This window comes from Rattus norvegicus, chromosome 18 (genome assembly GCF_036323735.1).
Source record: "Rattus norvegicus strain BN/NHsdMcwi chromosome 18, GRCr8, whole genome shotgun sequence".
Classification (NCBI taxonomy): Eukaryota; Metazoa; Chordata; class Mammalia; order Rodentia; family Muridae; genus Rattus; species Rattus norvegicus.
Window position 1 is genome coordinate 67,172,450 of NC_086036.1, and position 18,264 is coordinate 67,190,713.

The 18,264-nt window shown below is 39.3% G+C and overlaps 1 protein-coding gene across 9 annotated transcripts in view; it reads right to left on the minus strand.

Moving 5' to 3' along the window:
* Window positions 1-18,264, minus strand: part of Dcc (DCC netrin 1 receptor) — a 1,103,888-nt gene that overhangs the window by 28,178 nt on the left and 1,057,446 nt on the right. For all 9 annotated transcript variants that reach the window (XM_008772087.4, XM_063277120.1, XM_063277119.1 and 6 more), the window contains one exon: window positions 13,283-13,495. In XM_008772087.4, coding sequence (XP_008770309.2) covers window positions 13,283-13,495 — 213 coding nt within the window. The remainder of the gene's footprint in view (window positions 1-13,282; window positions 13,496-18,264) is intronic.

Genomic DNA, 18,264 nt, shown 5'->3' on the forward strand with positions numbered 1-18,264 from the left:
GTTCTCTAAAAGTCTGGCTGGTTGAGATTCCAGTTTTTCCTGTTTGCATTGCTAGTGGAGGTCAATGAAAAGTTTCAACCCATTCTCTTAGTATCAGTCAAAGAGTTAAGTCTATGCCTGGTGAGTTACTAATGACGAGAGTATTTCCCTATATGATGCGTAATAAACTCTTCATTACTCAATATATTCTCCCATTTGGAATTCCCAAATATTTATCTTTTTGTGCAAAGATTGGAAGTCAATTTTGTGGTTAGAAATGAATTCATCTTATCTTTAAGTTACTCTTCTTTCAGCATCTACATGGAGAAACTTACTTTAGCATTCAACTAAGAAAACACAACCCATTATAAGTGAATAATCAGATGGGGGGAAGGCGAGACCCAAGTGACCGTTGTTTGATCACTGTACATATTAGGAATGACCACCACAAATAAAAGCATCACAAAACAAAATTCAATGAAAACGTAAATAGTTTGTCATGAAACTAAGACCGAGCAAAATCTGGGGCACCTTTCTTATTGTCTTTGCTCTACAAATACAGAAGCTAGAATATTGTAGACTATCAGAAACATCCCATAGAAAATACAGTAGCTTGGATACTATGCACTGAGAGAAGTATTTTTTTCTGCTTATGCTTGTCTGCAGAATGAACAAGAATATGAACTTACAGTTGTGTGCTCCCTAATGACAATTTCCAGTAGGAACGTCTGAAGAATCATCTCACTGACATGGTTAGAATTCATTCACTTTTTTATTTTAGTATCTTGTGGGGTTTACTACATATTAGGCATTGTTATAATATAAGAAAATATCAAGAACATGCACTTCTCTGCTACTAAATGTTAGTTTTAGAAAATGTGCCAGAGGAATGAAATATTTCTTTGGGATCATACTACACACAGAATTAGTAAAACATTAAACTCTGGGCTTGGAAGCATGGAAGAATTAGACCAACCTATTGTTTGTCACCTGCAGGTGGGGAAGGACAGATTGGTAGGGAAGCTGCCTCAGAGGTGGTCAAGATTTTTTTACGGGCACTGTCAGTTGCTTCAAAGGAAGCTAATGTCTAATTATAGATATTTGAGTCAAAGAAATCAAAGATGCTACCAAAAGAAGAAGGAAAAAAAAAAACCCTCGTTGACATTAAAGTCATCAAGGGAGTTTAGAAAAAAATTCACCTTTTACTACTTTCAAGTTTTATTTCTCACTGTTCCTCTTTGGTATGGGTGTTTTACATATACACGCTCCCTTACTGCCAGCTGACTGAGTGCAGGACCTACTGCCTTCTGAATTTAGAATCTGTGAACCAGTCAAAGGGTTTGTGACATCTGGATGACAGAGGAGGAATCAGGGACAAAGAGAAAGAATAAAGGAATAATAAGAGAATAAAAATAAAAGAGAAAAAAGAATAAAAGAAAAATAAAGGAAGGAAACATTTTATTTCTCAAGCAGTTATTAAAGAAGCAGGATTAAAAAAAAATCTTTCTCTGTACCTCTCTCACATCTCCTCTGGGGATAGCCACTAGAGGGTTCCCGTCACCAGGGAAACAGAGGCTCCCAGGACGCGGTGGATTGAATTTAGCCGACAGAGAAGGGAAGATAGAAGCAGTTGAGAGCACCTCCAGTAGACAGCATGACTCCGGGTTGAGGGATGGGGCCACCCACCCATCTCAAAGTTTTTAACCCAGAAATGTTCCTGTCTTAAGGAAGAACAGGGACAAAAAAATGGAACAGAGACTGAAGGAAGGGTCAACCAGGGACTGCCCCAACTGGAGACCATCATGTATGCAGACACCAAACTCAGCATTGTTGCAGTGGTCAAGAAGCACTTGCTGACTGGAACCTAGTTTGGTGGTTCATGAGAAACCAGTTCTCACCAGCAACTGACCAACGTAGATGTGGATGCTTAAAGCCAACCATCAGATGGAGCTCAGTGAATCTGATGGGGGAGCTGCAGGAGGTCTGGAAGGGCGGAGTGGGATTGCAGCCCAATTGGAAGAACAAGGTAGGCTGACTGACCACGCAATTCTCAGAGTCTAGACCACTAATCAAGGAATGTACCTGGAGGGATCCATGGCTCCAGAAACATACGTAGCAGAGGATGGCCTTGCCTGACAGCAACAGGAAGGGAGTCCCTTGGTCCTGTGGAGGTCTGATGCCCCAGTGTGGGAGATGCTGGAACGGTGGGGTGGGAAAGTGTGGGTGGGTGGGCAAGCACCCTCATGCAGGCAAAGGGGAAGGGAGAGGACAGATGTGAGATGTAGGATTTGTGGAAGAGTAACCAGGAAGTAGGATATCATTTGAGAAGTAAAGAAATGGAACGATTAATAATTGAAAAAATCTTTCTCCCAACCTATTTTTATCACAAGCCCCATTGAACACATATTTACTTCTTAGATGTATTTTATGTTTAATCATTAATTATGATAACACCTTTAGGGAAGTTATGTAATTTAATTTCCTTACTACTCACATAAACATTACTTTAATTACCTCCTGTTTGCTTTGATTTTTACTATCACCCTTTATAGGTACAATTACACTCATTAACATCAGAAAAGTATCCTAATTTATTTTATAGATTACATATGATATTCATCCAGGTGAATTGAGTGAACTAGAAGTTTTGATGAACCCTGAGTCACTATACATATAAATTAGTCATTCTCATGATATGGGAAATCTAAGAGACATTATGACCAACCCCAAAATGACAAGACTTCCTGGCTTATCACAGAAGTTCATCTTCTGTAGAAAAATTTCCTATGGAAAATTTTAAATCTTGATTATCCATCTTCAGTTAGACAATGAAATAAGAGGCATTTTTGGGAGAACTTTTCAATGATATATATATATATATATATACATATATATATACATATATATATCAATTACATAATATATATATATATTAATTGCATTAATGCTCTCATAAGTCACTGAGAATCTGTATAATTTTGGGGGTGTGCATCTGGAAAATGAAAACACTGATTTTTTTTTCACAGAATCTTTGAGCAATGTTAAAGTGCTCAGCTCTTGGTCCTAGGCTATGGAGAGGTGTCTCAGTTACAAGATTTTCCAAACAAGTCTTAAAAAATGAAATTAAGGAAGGGAAAACCACAGTCAGGATGTAATATATGAGAGAAAAAAATAAAATAATTCAAAACCACTTATACATTGAATAAAAACAAATACCCAAATAATTACAAAACCACAACAAAGAAAAGCAGACCCTGGGGATGCTCTACTATACCTGAGCCTATATAGGGTGTGATGAATAAGAAAGGGTAAGTGACCTCTAACCGGTTACATATAATGAACAATGTGAGAGTCTAAAAAAACCTATAGACACAGTTTATATAGCTTTGAACCTGTGGATACAAACCACATGTGTTTGTGTTATCACATACACACACAGAGAGAGAGAGAGAGAGAGAGAGAGAGAGAGAGAGAGAGAGAGAGAGAGAGAGAAGAGAAGAGAAGAGAGGGAGGAAGAGAGGGAGGGAGGGAGAGAGGATAAACTGCATTTCAAGTGAGTTATCAACACTACTAGGCATTCCAAAAATCCTCTGGTCAGAAGCACATGCTCTGTTTTAAATTAAGACGGCTTCAAAGTGTAAAGTACAGAGCGCCAGCTGCCATATCACCTAGAATTCCTTAGGAACATCAAACTGTTGGAGTCTTCTCTCGTTCCCCTAAAGTAGAACCTGTATTTGTAAAAGATTCAGACGTGATTCTCCAACACGTGAAATTCTTGCTACAGAAAGAAATATCCACAATGAATATAGAATTCAACCTGCATCTCCAGTCACATTGAGAAATATTCTAGTATCATAGCAACGATTTATGCTGCCTGTGTATCAGAGGGAAGATGTCTCTAGCATTTTATACATGGTCAGTGTGAAATCACCCCTTTATTCCATTTTTTAATCATTGGCTTCTGCTCCTCACTTCTCTAACCTCTCTGCCTTGTTATTTTCACTACAGAGGAACAGCTAAGATGAGAGTTTCATCTGGGATTAGGAGATGCTTGTAACTTCAAATCCAGAGGCAGATGCTCACAGCCAACCATCGGACTGAGCACAGAGACTCCAATGGAGGAAAGATGTAGAGAAAGGACTGAAAAAGCTGAAGGGGTTTGCAACCCCATAGGAAGAACAACAATATCAACCAACCAGACCCTCCAGAGCTTCCCCGGACTAAACCACCAACCAAAGAGTACACATGGAGGGACCCATGGCCCCATCTACATATGTAGCAGAGGATGGCATTGTCAGGTCTCAATGGAGAAGCCCTTGGTCCTGTGAAGGCTTGATTCTCCAGTGTAGGGGAATGTCAGGGGGGTGAGGTGGTGGTGGGTGGATCCTCATAGAAGCAGAGGGAGGGGATGGGATAGGGAGGTTCAGGAGGGGAAACCGGGAAAGGGGATAACATTTGAAATGTAAATGCATAAAATATCCAAAATAAAATGATTTTACTTCTCTACAGGACCATTTCAGGGAGATGCAGTGCTTACAAAGCCATGTAGGTAGACATGTTTCTGTCAGATTTGCCACAGTGCTAGAGGTAAGGCCTTACTGGAACCTACACTGATGTAACAGAGGTCAACTTTCTGGCTGTTCAATGGATTGATGGTTTCAGAGTGAGTCCTGCTCTAATGGATGGGACAACAAATCACTCTAAAGTCAGGTAATAATGTTCACAAGGCTCTGAGCTATTCTGTTCTCTGAGTTCTAGGAGGTGAACCATTTCACTATGGCCGTTATATCCTTCAAATGTATACAGGAGAATATGGTATTTCACAAATTAGCTCATGTTTGACCAGACATGTCATTAAATACTATTTTATTAAATATTTATTTAAAATATAGTTATTAAATATAAATATAAAATTCAATTTCTTTAATATTGTTAAATTGCATTAAACATGCAAATTTATTCAAATAAATGTAAGCTATTTATTAAATGTTAAATCCCAGTGTATGACGTGACAGAGCCTCTGCGTGATACCGGATCAGAAGTTTCTAAGTTAAGAACAACAATGCCAACCAACCAGAGCTCCCAGGGACTAAACCACTACCCAAAGACTATACACGGACTGACCCATGGCTCCAGCTGCATAGGTGGCAGAGGATGGCCTTGTTGGGCACCAAAGGATCGAGAAGCCCATAGAACAAGGGGAAGGGAAGGGGATAGGGGCCTTATGGACAGGAAATCAGGAAAGGGTGTAAGTAAAAAAATGTATCCCATAAAATTAAAAAAGTTAAATACTATAATTTTATAAGCACATCTCACGTTAATATACTTTGATTTCTTAAAGTTATGCAGCAGTACCTTTCTAGGCTAGAATTTATTTTCTCTAGTTATGGTGGGAAATTGAAGCACCAAGTATTTACACGGCATATTCAACAGCCTAGGTGGTTAGTAAGGATAGTAGGCCTTCCTGACAGAGGGGTGGGGTTGGGGGTAGCTGTTTGCTTGTTTGTTGCTAGTCAGTGCTTTTATTTCAACTTTGGATATGAGACAAGGCTGAATAAAGCAACTCTCCCCAGTCTTCATGGGGCCCCTCTGCCCTGCTGTGTTTTCACACCAAGCCAGGTGTTGGCTATGTCTTGTTTGCACAGCACAGCCTTTTTCTGTTGAGAAATCAACTGTAGAGCATTTCAAAAGCATTTGTAAAGCCAGCATGGACTGTCATTTTAAGTCTAACAAGAAGGGGAACTAAAAGTTAAGCCTGCAGTCCCTGATTTTAAAAGCATCTTCGGTTTGCATATTATTGTGGTTTGCAAAATGCACGCCTTATTAGGAAACGATGACTCGCCAATTGTAAAATAGAAAGGTGCATGTGACTTACCGAGTAAGAGAATCAGGGGTGTGAAAGAAAGATGTTTAAGGCAGCAATTTAGAAAAGACATTGAAAAGGGCAGCTATTCCAATTTCATTATTTCTATAAGCTGGCATGTACAATCATGTTGTGATACGCCTCTCATTTGAAATCAGCGGTTTGCTTATCGCAGTAATCCACAGACACACACACACACGCACACACACACACACACACACACGCACGCACACGCACACATAAATGTTAGAATTCTTTTTGCTACAAAAGATAAAAGGCACTCTCCTCTGAAAACCTAAGCATCCTGGTGATGGAGATTCTGGGAACAAGGACATCAATCCTCCTGGATGCCTAAGTTGAAAGTCAACGTTCACAACTTCACAGGATGTCTATTTGTGGTAATGCATTCTCTACAAGGCTCCGCCTGCCAGAAAATCTTTATGAATTATCATTGGATCGGCCACTAATTTTTACTTTATGTCTCATCATTATAGCTTGCTGATAGTTCAGTTCATTTTAACACATAGTCCTTTTGTTTATTTTCAGTGCTAGGTTTTGAAAACGTGTATTCAACAGTTCATTAGTAGGAGTCTAGTACGGAAACCTTTCTCAACCTTCCCCATACCTTCAAAGAAAGCTCTGGAATCTGACACAAATTGATGAACTAAAATAATGATCTATAACATACTTACACAGCTGAGATTTTGACAGTGATGTTTAGAATCTTTTTTTTAAGATTTGTGATTTACTCTGTGTGTGTATGTGTGTGTGTGTGTGTGTGTGTGTGTGTGTGTGTGTGTGTGATGTCAGCATGAGTGAGTGTCATGTGTGCAGGTAACCACAGAGGTCAGAAGAGGATACTGGATTCCTTGGAGCCTTAGTTTAGGTCACCATGAGCTCTGAACTGGTGGGCTAGAGTTGGAAGTCCTTAATCAAACAAAAAGTGTTACCATATTTTTACTCTTTCTCAAATCAAAGGGAAAAGTCCTATACTCCATTCTTAAAGATTATCTGATCTCACACATGAGTAAAGTAGGTGTCAGAGGAGAAACATCACACATCACTCCTTCTGGTGGCCCAACCAAGTTCACTAGCTTCCATGGCCTGGCCCTTTCTCCTGTGGAAACGCTGTAGCTCCTGATCCTCTGCGCTGGACTACACAGGAACCATGGCATGTCTGCTTATTTTAGCAAAAGTAACTTAGACCATAGAAGTTTCTGGATCTGTGAGTTCAGGTTGCTCTTTCCACTCTGCATTAAGATTTGAGTTACTTGTAGCACAGGATGGAACTTGTTGAGATCATTTTACACTTTAGCACCCAGTTGTTACAAAATTGGAAGTTGCTTCATTTTATCTGCCTTGATCACCAATTAATTGATCTCATCATTCCATTCACTCTCAAGCTGGCATACTTTGACTAGGCTTGAAATTGATGAAAGGCATTCACATCCTGGTCCTATTTTCTTTTTATAGTTTTACTCCAACAAACTGAACTGGGAGTTGAGTATTCATTGCATCTAATAGTTTGGATGAAGATCCCAAGAATAACACCACAGAATTCTGGAAAGGCTATAAGTATGCTCCGACACTCTCATAGTTGGTTGTAGATGCTTTGTAGTCAAACACGAATCTGCTTAGTGGTGCTCTTTATGAATTAGAAATGCTTATAATATTTGAAGTAGTAAGTATATTCGTTTTCCCTAAGCTGACTTTTATAAAAAAACATTTTGATTTCTAAGACATTTTACAAAAAAACAGCAGAATGCACTCATGAGAATTTAAGCGTGCTATCTATTTTGTTCATAAGATATGCAAAAGGATTGTTTACTTTGAAAATAACTCCTGCCCATTCTTTCCCCATCATTCTCTGCCACCCAGGAGACTCTGAAATCTCCAACCCAAGGAACACCTTCCTAACCTTACATGTTTTAAATTATCTCATTTGAGCACAGGCCTCTTTTATTGTCTCTGATGCTTACATGACATTTTGATATTTTATACTTTAATTATATTAAAATATCTACGAACTTCAGGTTTATATATGATTTAAATATTCTCAATAAAATATTCTCTCTTCTTTTAGTACATACATTGAGAAACCTCGATGGAAGGAATTAAAAGTTTGATTCAGGTATTACTTCTTTAAACCTCTCTAAATAATTTCTGTAATCCTGAATAGCTTTGGTCATGAGTGTACTGCTGTCTTGGTCCTCTGTCATGCTTCCTCTCCTACAGTATGCATGATATCACCACGTCTTTATTTATATTTCCATTCTTCATTTCTCTCTGGTCATTTCAGTTTTCCATGTCAGATTTTAAAGCTCTTGTCATCAGGAATAGCAACAGATACAGGGCCTGACTTTCTGTCATGCCGCAGAGGGATGACTGGCAGTTTGGAACGGGTGAAGTTAGTACAGATGGTCATGGTTTCAGAGCTGTCTGGAGAGTTAGGATTCTTACTATCAGTTACTTCTCCTATCTAATAGCAACATGGATACTGTTTTCCTAACAAGGCTGGAAGGCAGTAAGTATCTGGAGCTGGCAAGGCAGAGTTGCTCAGTGAGCTCCGTGTTTGATCCCTGGATTCCACAGAAATTTGAAGGTGTCATGAATGTTGTCTGTTGACTTTCTCATGTGTGCTTTGGTTTCATGGCCACACATATTGTATCATACAATACATATACACATATACACATATAGGAACACCCACGCAATAACAAATGAATGCACTGTAAATCCATTTATGCCAAACCTAATCTAAATATTATCTTATCTGCTACAATTTTTCCTTAGGAATACTTAGTGTCTAGCATCAACTTGAAAGGGTCTTTGTAGTAGAAAGAAATCAACCTATGAGTATCTCTGAAACTAACATAAAAAAAAGCAAAACAAAAGAAAACACACATTTCTTATCAAGGTTATTAAATGTTTCTGAATTTTTGATGTCTGCTTTCAGAGTTATTGAACATGGGGAGATTCATTAACATTTTCAACTCTCAGTTTTATCATCAATGTATGAGACGTCAGAAACGTACAACACTCATTAAATTGTCTCCGAAAATGATGTCCCTGTTTTTAAGACAATTAGCAGACCTTTGTCCTATTTACCTGTTAGAACACCAGTTTATAGGAAATTAGTATTTCCCACAATAAACACTAAGTAGGTGACAGGGTGACAAATATTATCTATAGCTAAGGAAAGATGTCTTGTTACACCTTAAAAAAGTGTTATTTAGGGTGATTAGATTATAACAGATCAAATTTCATTTATTTAACCAAAGCTGTTATAAGTGAGGACAAAAAAATCTTAACATGCTTGATAAAAACACAGGTGGGACTCGACATGAAATGAAATGTATTTATTGGAAGGTGGTGTAATTTTCCTGCATACAATTGTGCAATGTTGTTTCCAATAACACAAAATCTATACATCCCAGCTATTTAGTTGTGTGAGTGACTTCTCTGACCAATCCTAACAATGAAAGCTTTATGGCCCCTGCTAAAGGACATTTGATCTCCAACAACCTCTGCCTGTGACTGATCTTATCAGATTGGGACACTTTGGGTGACATCTTTAATGGACACTCCAATGGTGGTTTGAGATTGTGATGTTGAAATACATAGTAATAATTTATAAAAATCAAGTTATTGGCTGCTTTATGACATAGCATATTTACTGAAATGGTCCCCAACAAAAGAATCATGTTACAAAGGGAATATAATTTCCCAACCAGCCATAAAATAGAAATAATACACCGTTTCTGTTCACCATCATCCATACATACCTATGCCTTGTTCTCAATCTGCAGACAAATTGAAAGATATACCAGAGTTTGCAGGGGAAAAAAAAATCAAACTCAATTTTCTATACAATTAATTGTTCTTTGGTTTTATCATGTCCACTGACATATTGATCAGTCAAAAATTGAAAAGATCAGAATACTTTTTATATAGATAAATAAGTGAAGGCATTATTGGATTCCCTTTGTTTAACAAAGACGCAAGTGCTTAGGAGGCCAATGCCATCAATATCAGTGTTTGAGGAATTACATGGTTTTTGCCATGGTAGTTCTGCAGGACAAATGGGCCACCATTCTAAGTTCATTTAAAATATGTGGAAAAATCTTTTATGTAATGCGTAGGAGGTGATGTCATCAGCTCAGAGTGGGAAATAGAAGGTGAGAGTTCTTGTAGAGAGAGATTGGATCTCTGAGAATTAGTTAGAGGCAAGAGATTTTCCTTGATCTCAGAGGGATTCAGATGCAGGAAACTGAGGAGAGGTAATCAACTGTGTGGGAGACACAGGGTTATATAAGTTATCAGCTATGAGGACCGAGCCAAAGCTTATGGTCTAGGCGTATATTTATAGATAGTTAAATCTCCTAGTCACTATTCTGGGAACAAAGAGGCCAGGTAGAAAGCCTCAAAGCTGCAAAAGTACTGCTGGTTAAGGCAAACTTCGGGAGGGAAACTACATATGCATGCATGAACAGACATGTGCACACACAAACACACACACACACACACACACACACACACACACACACACACACACACACACCCCATACCCTATCCATGCCCTATTTTGACCCTTTGTAAGATTTATAAGGAATTTTTATAATGCAGTAAGCCCAATATTCCACCAAACATTTTCTATTTAACCTGATAAGGGACTAAGTCAAATCACTACGTCCACAGCTGTGATTTTCAAGGGACAGTGATTGCTCTGTGGAATGTGTAAGGGCAATACTGTTCTTCAACACCATGGACATGAAACTATAAGGTACAGAATCACTTTCTCATAATATGAAATCTCAAAAGACACCATAAAGACCCTGAGGTCTATTAAGCTAAATCTCTAACTCAGCATGGGGAGGGGGAAAAATGAAGGAATGAGTCTACGTTTGCAGGTAGCAGAACTCCAGCCATTATGACAACAGACTGCGTCTCTAATTACCACCCACCACAGCAATGCTGCAAAGCGCTCTGTGATCCCAGAGAGATTGTTACTCCATAATATGCATTGCCCTATTCCTCATATATAAAGCTGGTGCGAGCACAGCTCTGCATTCTCAGTGGGAGGCAAATTGAGGCTGGGACCCTTAACACTGCTCATGAAATACCACATGCAGAAATCCTATCTAGGAGAGGAGAGCCTTCATTGATGCTAATCGCAAAGCTTTCAAAGCAGAGGAGCCTCTCATTTACCACATTCTTTAAAAATTAGAGCAATGCCTCCCATTACCATATTCTAAAGTAATTATGTTCAGTAAGTAAAGACAAATTCATTACTAATTACGCAGTCTTTTATTGTGAAATCCACAGCAAGATTATTTGAGATATTTTCTTTTCTGAGCTGACAACAGAATGATCTTACTTCATCAATCAGTTTGACTAAAGTAATGATTTTCTTGGAATTAAAATTTGTTGAAAGCTCTAAGTATTTCATCTTTTGGGCTAAGAAGCATGTAGTTAATGTCACCACTAATACATTTGTCAGTCTGCTAATTTTCTTTTTCTATTAGAATAAGTAAACAGCAGCCCCTTTTAAAAAGCACACTATCCACCATGTGTCAGGAGCAATGTAGGGAGACTTATTTGAAAATCATGAGGTAAGGCATTATAAAATGCACAGGAGTCCCGGGCAGACAATGAGGGGAGAACATAAAAGAGAAAGGCATTTAATAATTCCGGAGTGAGGGTAGAGTACATCTCACAAAATGTAAATGGAAGATAGCCTTTAATGGAGAATTATGAAAAAAGAAATCAAATCAAATCAAGAACTCAAGACAGAAGGGTTGGAAAATATGAAAGGAGAGGTAGCTTCTGATAAAGAATTCAAACAAGATGGCAGCAATAGTCAAATAACAAAAGGCTCATAGTGGGCAATAGAGAGAGTTGTGATGTGGCTTTGTTTGTATGACCTTCTACCAGCTGTTACCCATTTAGATATGGCTATTATTTGATGGAATATAGTCTGGGACAGTACAAGCCCCTGATCCTATTCCTAAGGACACAGTATAATCATTTAGGCTCCACCAAGCTAGAGCCTGTTTAATACTATTTTAATTAGAAGACTATATTTAAAAAGGCCGGTTCTCTGTTCTACTCGCAGTTGCCCCCAAACTCAACATTCCCTTTGCTGAGTTTGCTCTCCTACAGCTTTGCAGTTCAGCTTGGTTGCCGTAAACCAGATCCCAGATCAAGTGCCACTTCTACATTAATTTTTTTCCTTTCACTTAAAATAGCATTCAAAAATTATTTGGTAGGAATGTGTGGCAGAACAAAGCACCCATCCCGTTGCTTGGAAATCAAAGATAGGAAAGGAGGTAATGACTAGGGTCTTCCCAGTAAAATTATTATTATTATTTTTTTGGCTTTCTGTTCAAGGAAATACTATTACTTACAAAAAAAAAAAAAGAAATAATTTCTTCTGCCGTATTTTGGATTGAATGTTCCTGGATAAAGACTTGAGCCCCAGTGTGGTGATCTTTTGAGACAGTAGAACTCTAAGCGATGTGTCTACTGAGAGGTCTTTAGTTTATTGGGTCCATACACTCAAAGGGGACTAGAAGACCAGTCGTTTCCTCCCTCCTCATCTTTGACTTCCAGGCAATGGGATGGGTGGTCTGTCCTGCCACACATTCCTACCAGGACTGATAGGCTGCTGCCTCACCACAGTCAATAAGTCATGAACTAGAACCTTCAAAACTAGGGCCCAACTAAACTTTCCTGTTACTTTTAGTGAGAGCATAATGACACTTCTGACTGACACAAGATAAGAAAATAACAAAAAGTGTCATTGCAGTTTAGTTTCATGATATTATGAAATTAGTCATCTGTGGTATAATAAGTAATATACAAAAGTATATTAATATAATATATATAATAAGTAATATTCGGAGTGGGTGAGTTGGCCGCACACAGGCTGTGGGGCTGGTTCTGCTGGGGGCTTCTTTGTCTTTGGTATAATAGTAAGCTACTTTGCTTCCCTTATTAAAATGTGAATGAAGATGACATATGGGTTATAGTATTAAACCCATAATTATTTTGGATACTTCATTATTTCCTTTTAACAGTTTTGGGACATTTGACATAACACTTTTTATATCTGTTTTTTGTCACTAAATAAGTTGAACATAAACTGAGAGGCAGAGATAAATTCCTAAAATATTAGAACCTATGCTTTCTGGTGGTAAAAGTAGTAGGTAAAGAAACATTGCCCAGCTGATCCTTAGAGTGAAATAAGTTGCTTACCGTATTACCCACTTGTCATTTCGCAGATTACTTCTCAACCACCAGTAACAAACATGAGTACAATGGGCAGGCAATCCATCCTGAGAATACACTGATAACTAGACCTTCTCAATTTCTCTTCTGCACTCAAGTAGAGGGGTCACTGATTAGAACAGCACCTTGTTAAGGGTCACGGGTACTCACCTGGCTGCGACAAAAGCGGTGTGTAAGGGACTTTTGGTTCTATTGCACTCATAGGTGGAGGTAGCAAAGGGTTTGCAAAACTTCGGAGTGGGTGAGTTGGCCGCACACAGGCTGTAGGGATGGTTCTGCTGGGGGCTTCTTCGCTGCTGGGATGTTCAGGCTGAGCTGGGGGCAGCATGGGTTGTTGTTGTGCTGTTGGTCCTTCACTCACAGCTGTCGGCAGAAACAAGGAAACCAGGTGTCATTGAAGACGTAGCTTACTTCCCCACCTTTCCAGAATCAGTCCAGGCAGAAAAGATGAGATCTGGCAATCTCTCCTCTGTTTTATGTGACTTCTTATGCTTCGGTCTCAGGCATGTACAGAATACAATTAGCTCAACCCCTTTCAACAGTAGAAACAGGTCCATTAGGACATGGCGTGGCTCTCAGGGACACTAACACAATATATTCCTACTAACTCTATTGCCTGAACTGTCTGGACCCTGTAATCATAAGTGATGAAGTGAGAAAAAAAAGAGTTATCTTTCCCTTTCTAAGTCGTAATGTCAGCGGAATTCAACCGGTTACGGCTGCATTATTATTACCAGCCAATATGCCAATTTTGCTGCGATTTAAACATGCCGTGTCAACTGTCAAACAAATCAGAGTTGCAGGGTGCTCAGAGGCATTGCTCATACACGATACAAATAATAACCACTATCATTATCTCCCATAACAAAATAGGAGCACATTGAGCTAAAAGTTATATGAGACGTGATTTAACTGGAGCAAGTTTCCCGAACTCAGAGTTATGGTATTTTTTTTCCCCCTTTGATAGCAAGCCTTGTAATTTTCAGGCAAATTACTGAGTTGAAGAGGTTTCCCACAGTCATTTGTGACAGCCTTGGGGTGCCTGGACAGCTTTGTATATTAAAATGCACCTTTCGCCCTAGGGAACACAGTTGAGTGAGACTAAAATATTTTCAAGGCATTTTCTGTCGCTGCAGACAGGGTGCGTCAACTTTAACCATTCGTTCTTATGCAGAGCCGAAAGGTCCGAGTTAAACTGCAGATAAAAAGAACTGCCTACGAGGAGTAAGTGGTGTTGACTCTATATGGGTATTTCTAGTTATTTATTTCTTGGAAAGAATTGTTTGGGCAAAAATCGGAAGATGCGATATTGCTTTCTTAACATCTCACTTTGGAAGGATAATGTCAAGGTGGAATTATTTCAAAATAGTAAGTTTAGGAGATGATTTCGAGAGGACTCTGGGAATCTCACTAAGTTCAGCAAAGGGCAGAGGAGATAAAGAAGCAGTCTGGTAATGCTGAAGGAACAGACTTGAAAGATAAAAAGATCAAGGTGTCCTGTGAAAGACATGCAGAAGTGACGCATCTTCCAGAGGTATTTTTATTCATCCTTCTTGCTTCATGTGGGGGTCAGAGGTCCTCCGGATGAGAGAGTAGCCCGTGAGCTACATCCGTTAGAGGTGGAGGTAGAAGATGCACAGTTGACTGAGAAAATGAGAGTAATCAGAATTTATGATAGTAATCAGAATTTAAAATCTGATTAGTCTTGGGCAGTCTTCAAACAGGAAACCTTAAGTAAGACAGCCAACTGCCAAACCTCCCATATAGGTCTCACAAGAAACTACATTGCTCCCATGATCAAAATGGGAGAGGAATATCTTTGTATAGGATCAGAGTGTGTCCTGGGATGTTTGAAAGTTTACTTTTACAGGAAGAGAAAATATTAGGTTTTCACTTTGGACTTATGGTTAACCTGACATACAAAGTGACCAAAGGCTAGATTTTCTAAACGAAGATTTAATAATTAATAATTTAATAATTTAGCTATTTCTAAAGCTGAACATGTTTTCCCCATTGCTTCTGGGGGTAGCCGCATTGCTTCCTTACTCCCGGTCCTTAAAGGTGGCTCGCTTTGAGGAAGGTATCCTTGTTTGCACGTTCTTCACACCAAAGGGAGTCATTTGAGTGCTAGACTGCAGGAAACAACTAGAACCCTGTAGGCTCTTTCAAAAATGTCCACAGAGATGATTCTCAGATTGGTTCTGAGTAATGGGGCCATACCATAACACTAACTTATGAGGACAGGAAAAGAAACGCCACCTTTCTCTTCTTAAAATTTGTTTTAGGGAATTTTCTCTACGGAACGTGTACTGTAACAACCCCTACCTGTTCCTAGAGCTCCCTGAGCATTGAAGAAACAATGGGAGGTTTTGAATGCTTACAGTCCCTTGATTTCTTCTCCTTCCTTTAATTCTTTACTTTCTCTTGTATTTGGACATGAAGTGTTCATAATAAAATATTATTGTATTCTGGAGTTTAATAAAATTTACCTACATCTTCTCTAAGAATTTGAACCTCCGTCTCTTATTTTGACGAAACTTTCGTATGTCCTGTGAATATGTGGATGGCAATGATTTCACTGAAAGTTGTGAGTTCGAGGTCCTAAAGACACTCCGGACACTTGGCTAACTTAAGAGCCTATTCTTGCATAAAAGTGCTTGATGGCCTCCTGGTTCACTCAGAATCTGTGGCTCCTCTCGATTCCTCTCGTTACTCAAACCTTTCCCAGATCATGGGCTTCCCTTCTTCCCGGTTCTCGTTTCTATATAACCCTGACCTTCCAGCCTTGTGCTCTCTTGTCCTCCCTTGTATCTTTGTCCTCCTCTCCTTCTCTCTCCCCCTGTTCCTTCTCTGTTCTCTGTGCATTTTGCTGACCATGTTCTCCCCTCTCCTCTCTCTCCATGCTCTGGATGCTTCTGTCAGTGTTCTCCTTCACATGTACAATAAAAGCCTACCCTTCAACCGTCCCTTGGAGTGTCATACCCTCCCTTTGCCCACTGAAAGAATTCTTAGTCTCTTTTGTTCTCATGCCATTTGTTTGCATCAGCATCAACAAGAACTCTACAATTCTCTTCATTCCTGGTCCTGCCTTTCTAGCCTTCCAGCTGTCTAGCATTATTCCTGCCGGGATCGCCATGATGTGACGATGAACTAAGTGGGACATACCCTTTGTCTAATTCATCCTTAGTGACTTACACAAGCACAATGTGAAGCCTGATATGTGAGAAAGGAGGCCCATGAGAAGGAAAGAATAGAAAACAATTCATAAGAGACAAGTTGTTAAAAAAATACAGTAGAAGAGAGTTTTCACAGATAATTCATAATTCTTGAATTTTAAGAAAATGCTTGGGGCTGGAGAGATGGCTCAGTGGTTAAGAGCAGTGACTGCTCTTCCAGAGGTCCTGAGTTCAATTCCCAGCAACCACATGGTGGCTCACAACCATTTATAAATAAAGTAAATACATCTTTAAAAAAAAAAAGAAAATGCTTTCAGAGTCGGCTGATATTTAAAGCAGCCAAATCCACAAATGAACAGCTTAGCACTCGCTCCAACAGGGAAATACTGCATGGTAGCTGTGTCCATTTAGCCAGTTCAGACACCAGCTCCAGGACATCAATGCAAAACAAATTGTCTCAGTGACTTGGCATTTATCTGTGTGAAGAGCTCTGATAGCAAAGAAAAGCTCCCTTCGACCCCAGGATACAGCTTCCTTGCAATTCAGAGCAGAGTGAGAAGCAAATGGGTGTCGGCAAGGCACTCATTTTCAAATGATGAAATAGTCAGAATTCATTGTACAAATAGCATACAATTACACGGCAGAGTCAAATCTCAAGGTACTTTATAATAATTAATGTCAACATTCAAAACACTTGCTAGAGAGTAACTGGCAGAAATACTGCGAAAATGGAAACGAGGATTTTTCTTCTATCTGAAAACTGCAATAGTTGATAGAATTACGGTTCTACCAACAGCATGGGGCAGATGCTGAGGCATGAACGCCCCCTCTTGGAACCTATTTTAGGCATTAATCTTGGAAGAACAGCATTATGAACTATTCCTCAGTAACCTAATTCCTCACAGCCTGGGATGTTTAAAAGACCCCCCTAGAAAAAGGAATGAACCCTTCCACTGTGCTCCTGATTTTATCTGGCACAAATTCCATTTGGTAGCCAACTTCCAGTTCATGGCAGAAAAACAGCATTGGGCAAATCTGTGAAGCATCCTCACTGTGGCTAGGATGAAATGGAAACCTCTCATACACCTCCTCCACAGACCTGTCTAATGGATGAGAGAAACGAGACACTGCGTCGTTATGATGTGCAGAAAGAAAGCTCCATCCAAGACTGCCCGTTTGGGAGATTGCCAAAGTACAGGACTGACCTCCTGGAGCAGCAACTTATAACAAAGGCAGCTTCTTATAGGAGCGGTTATACAGGTGGGATTATTGGTCCATCGATATGGAAATGCGAATGTTATTACTGGTACTTCCCTTTCCTTACGGAAATCCTGCTTTGTTTATGACTTCAGAAACCATCAGGCTTTGGGGGCGGGGCTGTAGCATTTCCTCACTTAAGAATTTCTGGGTCCTTGAGATAGCTATGGAGAAGTAGAGCCTCTTCACTTGGCCACATTGACTTTATCTTTTCCTGTGCGCCTTTCTTTGATCTTCAAGGACGCTAATAAGGCAGTTCTACCCAGAGCCATGAAGTGTTTTCTACTTGAGAAAGGCTAGGGGTGTTTCGTGTTCTGCATGTAGAAACCAATATCAAGGAGTGGGATGTTAACGAACATTGACAGGGACTTAGAGACTATTTTGTTTTCTAGAAAAGAGAGCATTTATCCATTCGTCTTCTTTTCCAGACAATTGCTTGAAGTACATGAGATGTTACTTCTTTTGCAGTGCATATATTTTGTTGAAAACTACTTGCTGAAGGAATGAACATATACATTTTAAAGCAAAGTATAAATCATGGCCAGAGATAAAATTTTCAGTGCCTGGTAATTTGGGTGACGTTCAAAAATTATACAGTAGTTTGCTAAGAAAGCATTGTTTACATAAGCACACAATTGTTCTGGTGTGTGGTTTATTATTTTCTATTATACTGTACGGTTGCTTTCATTTGCTAAATCC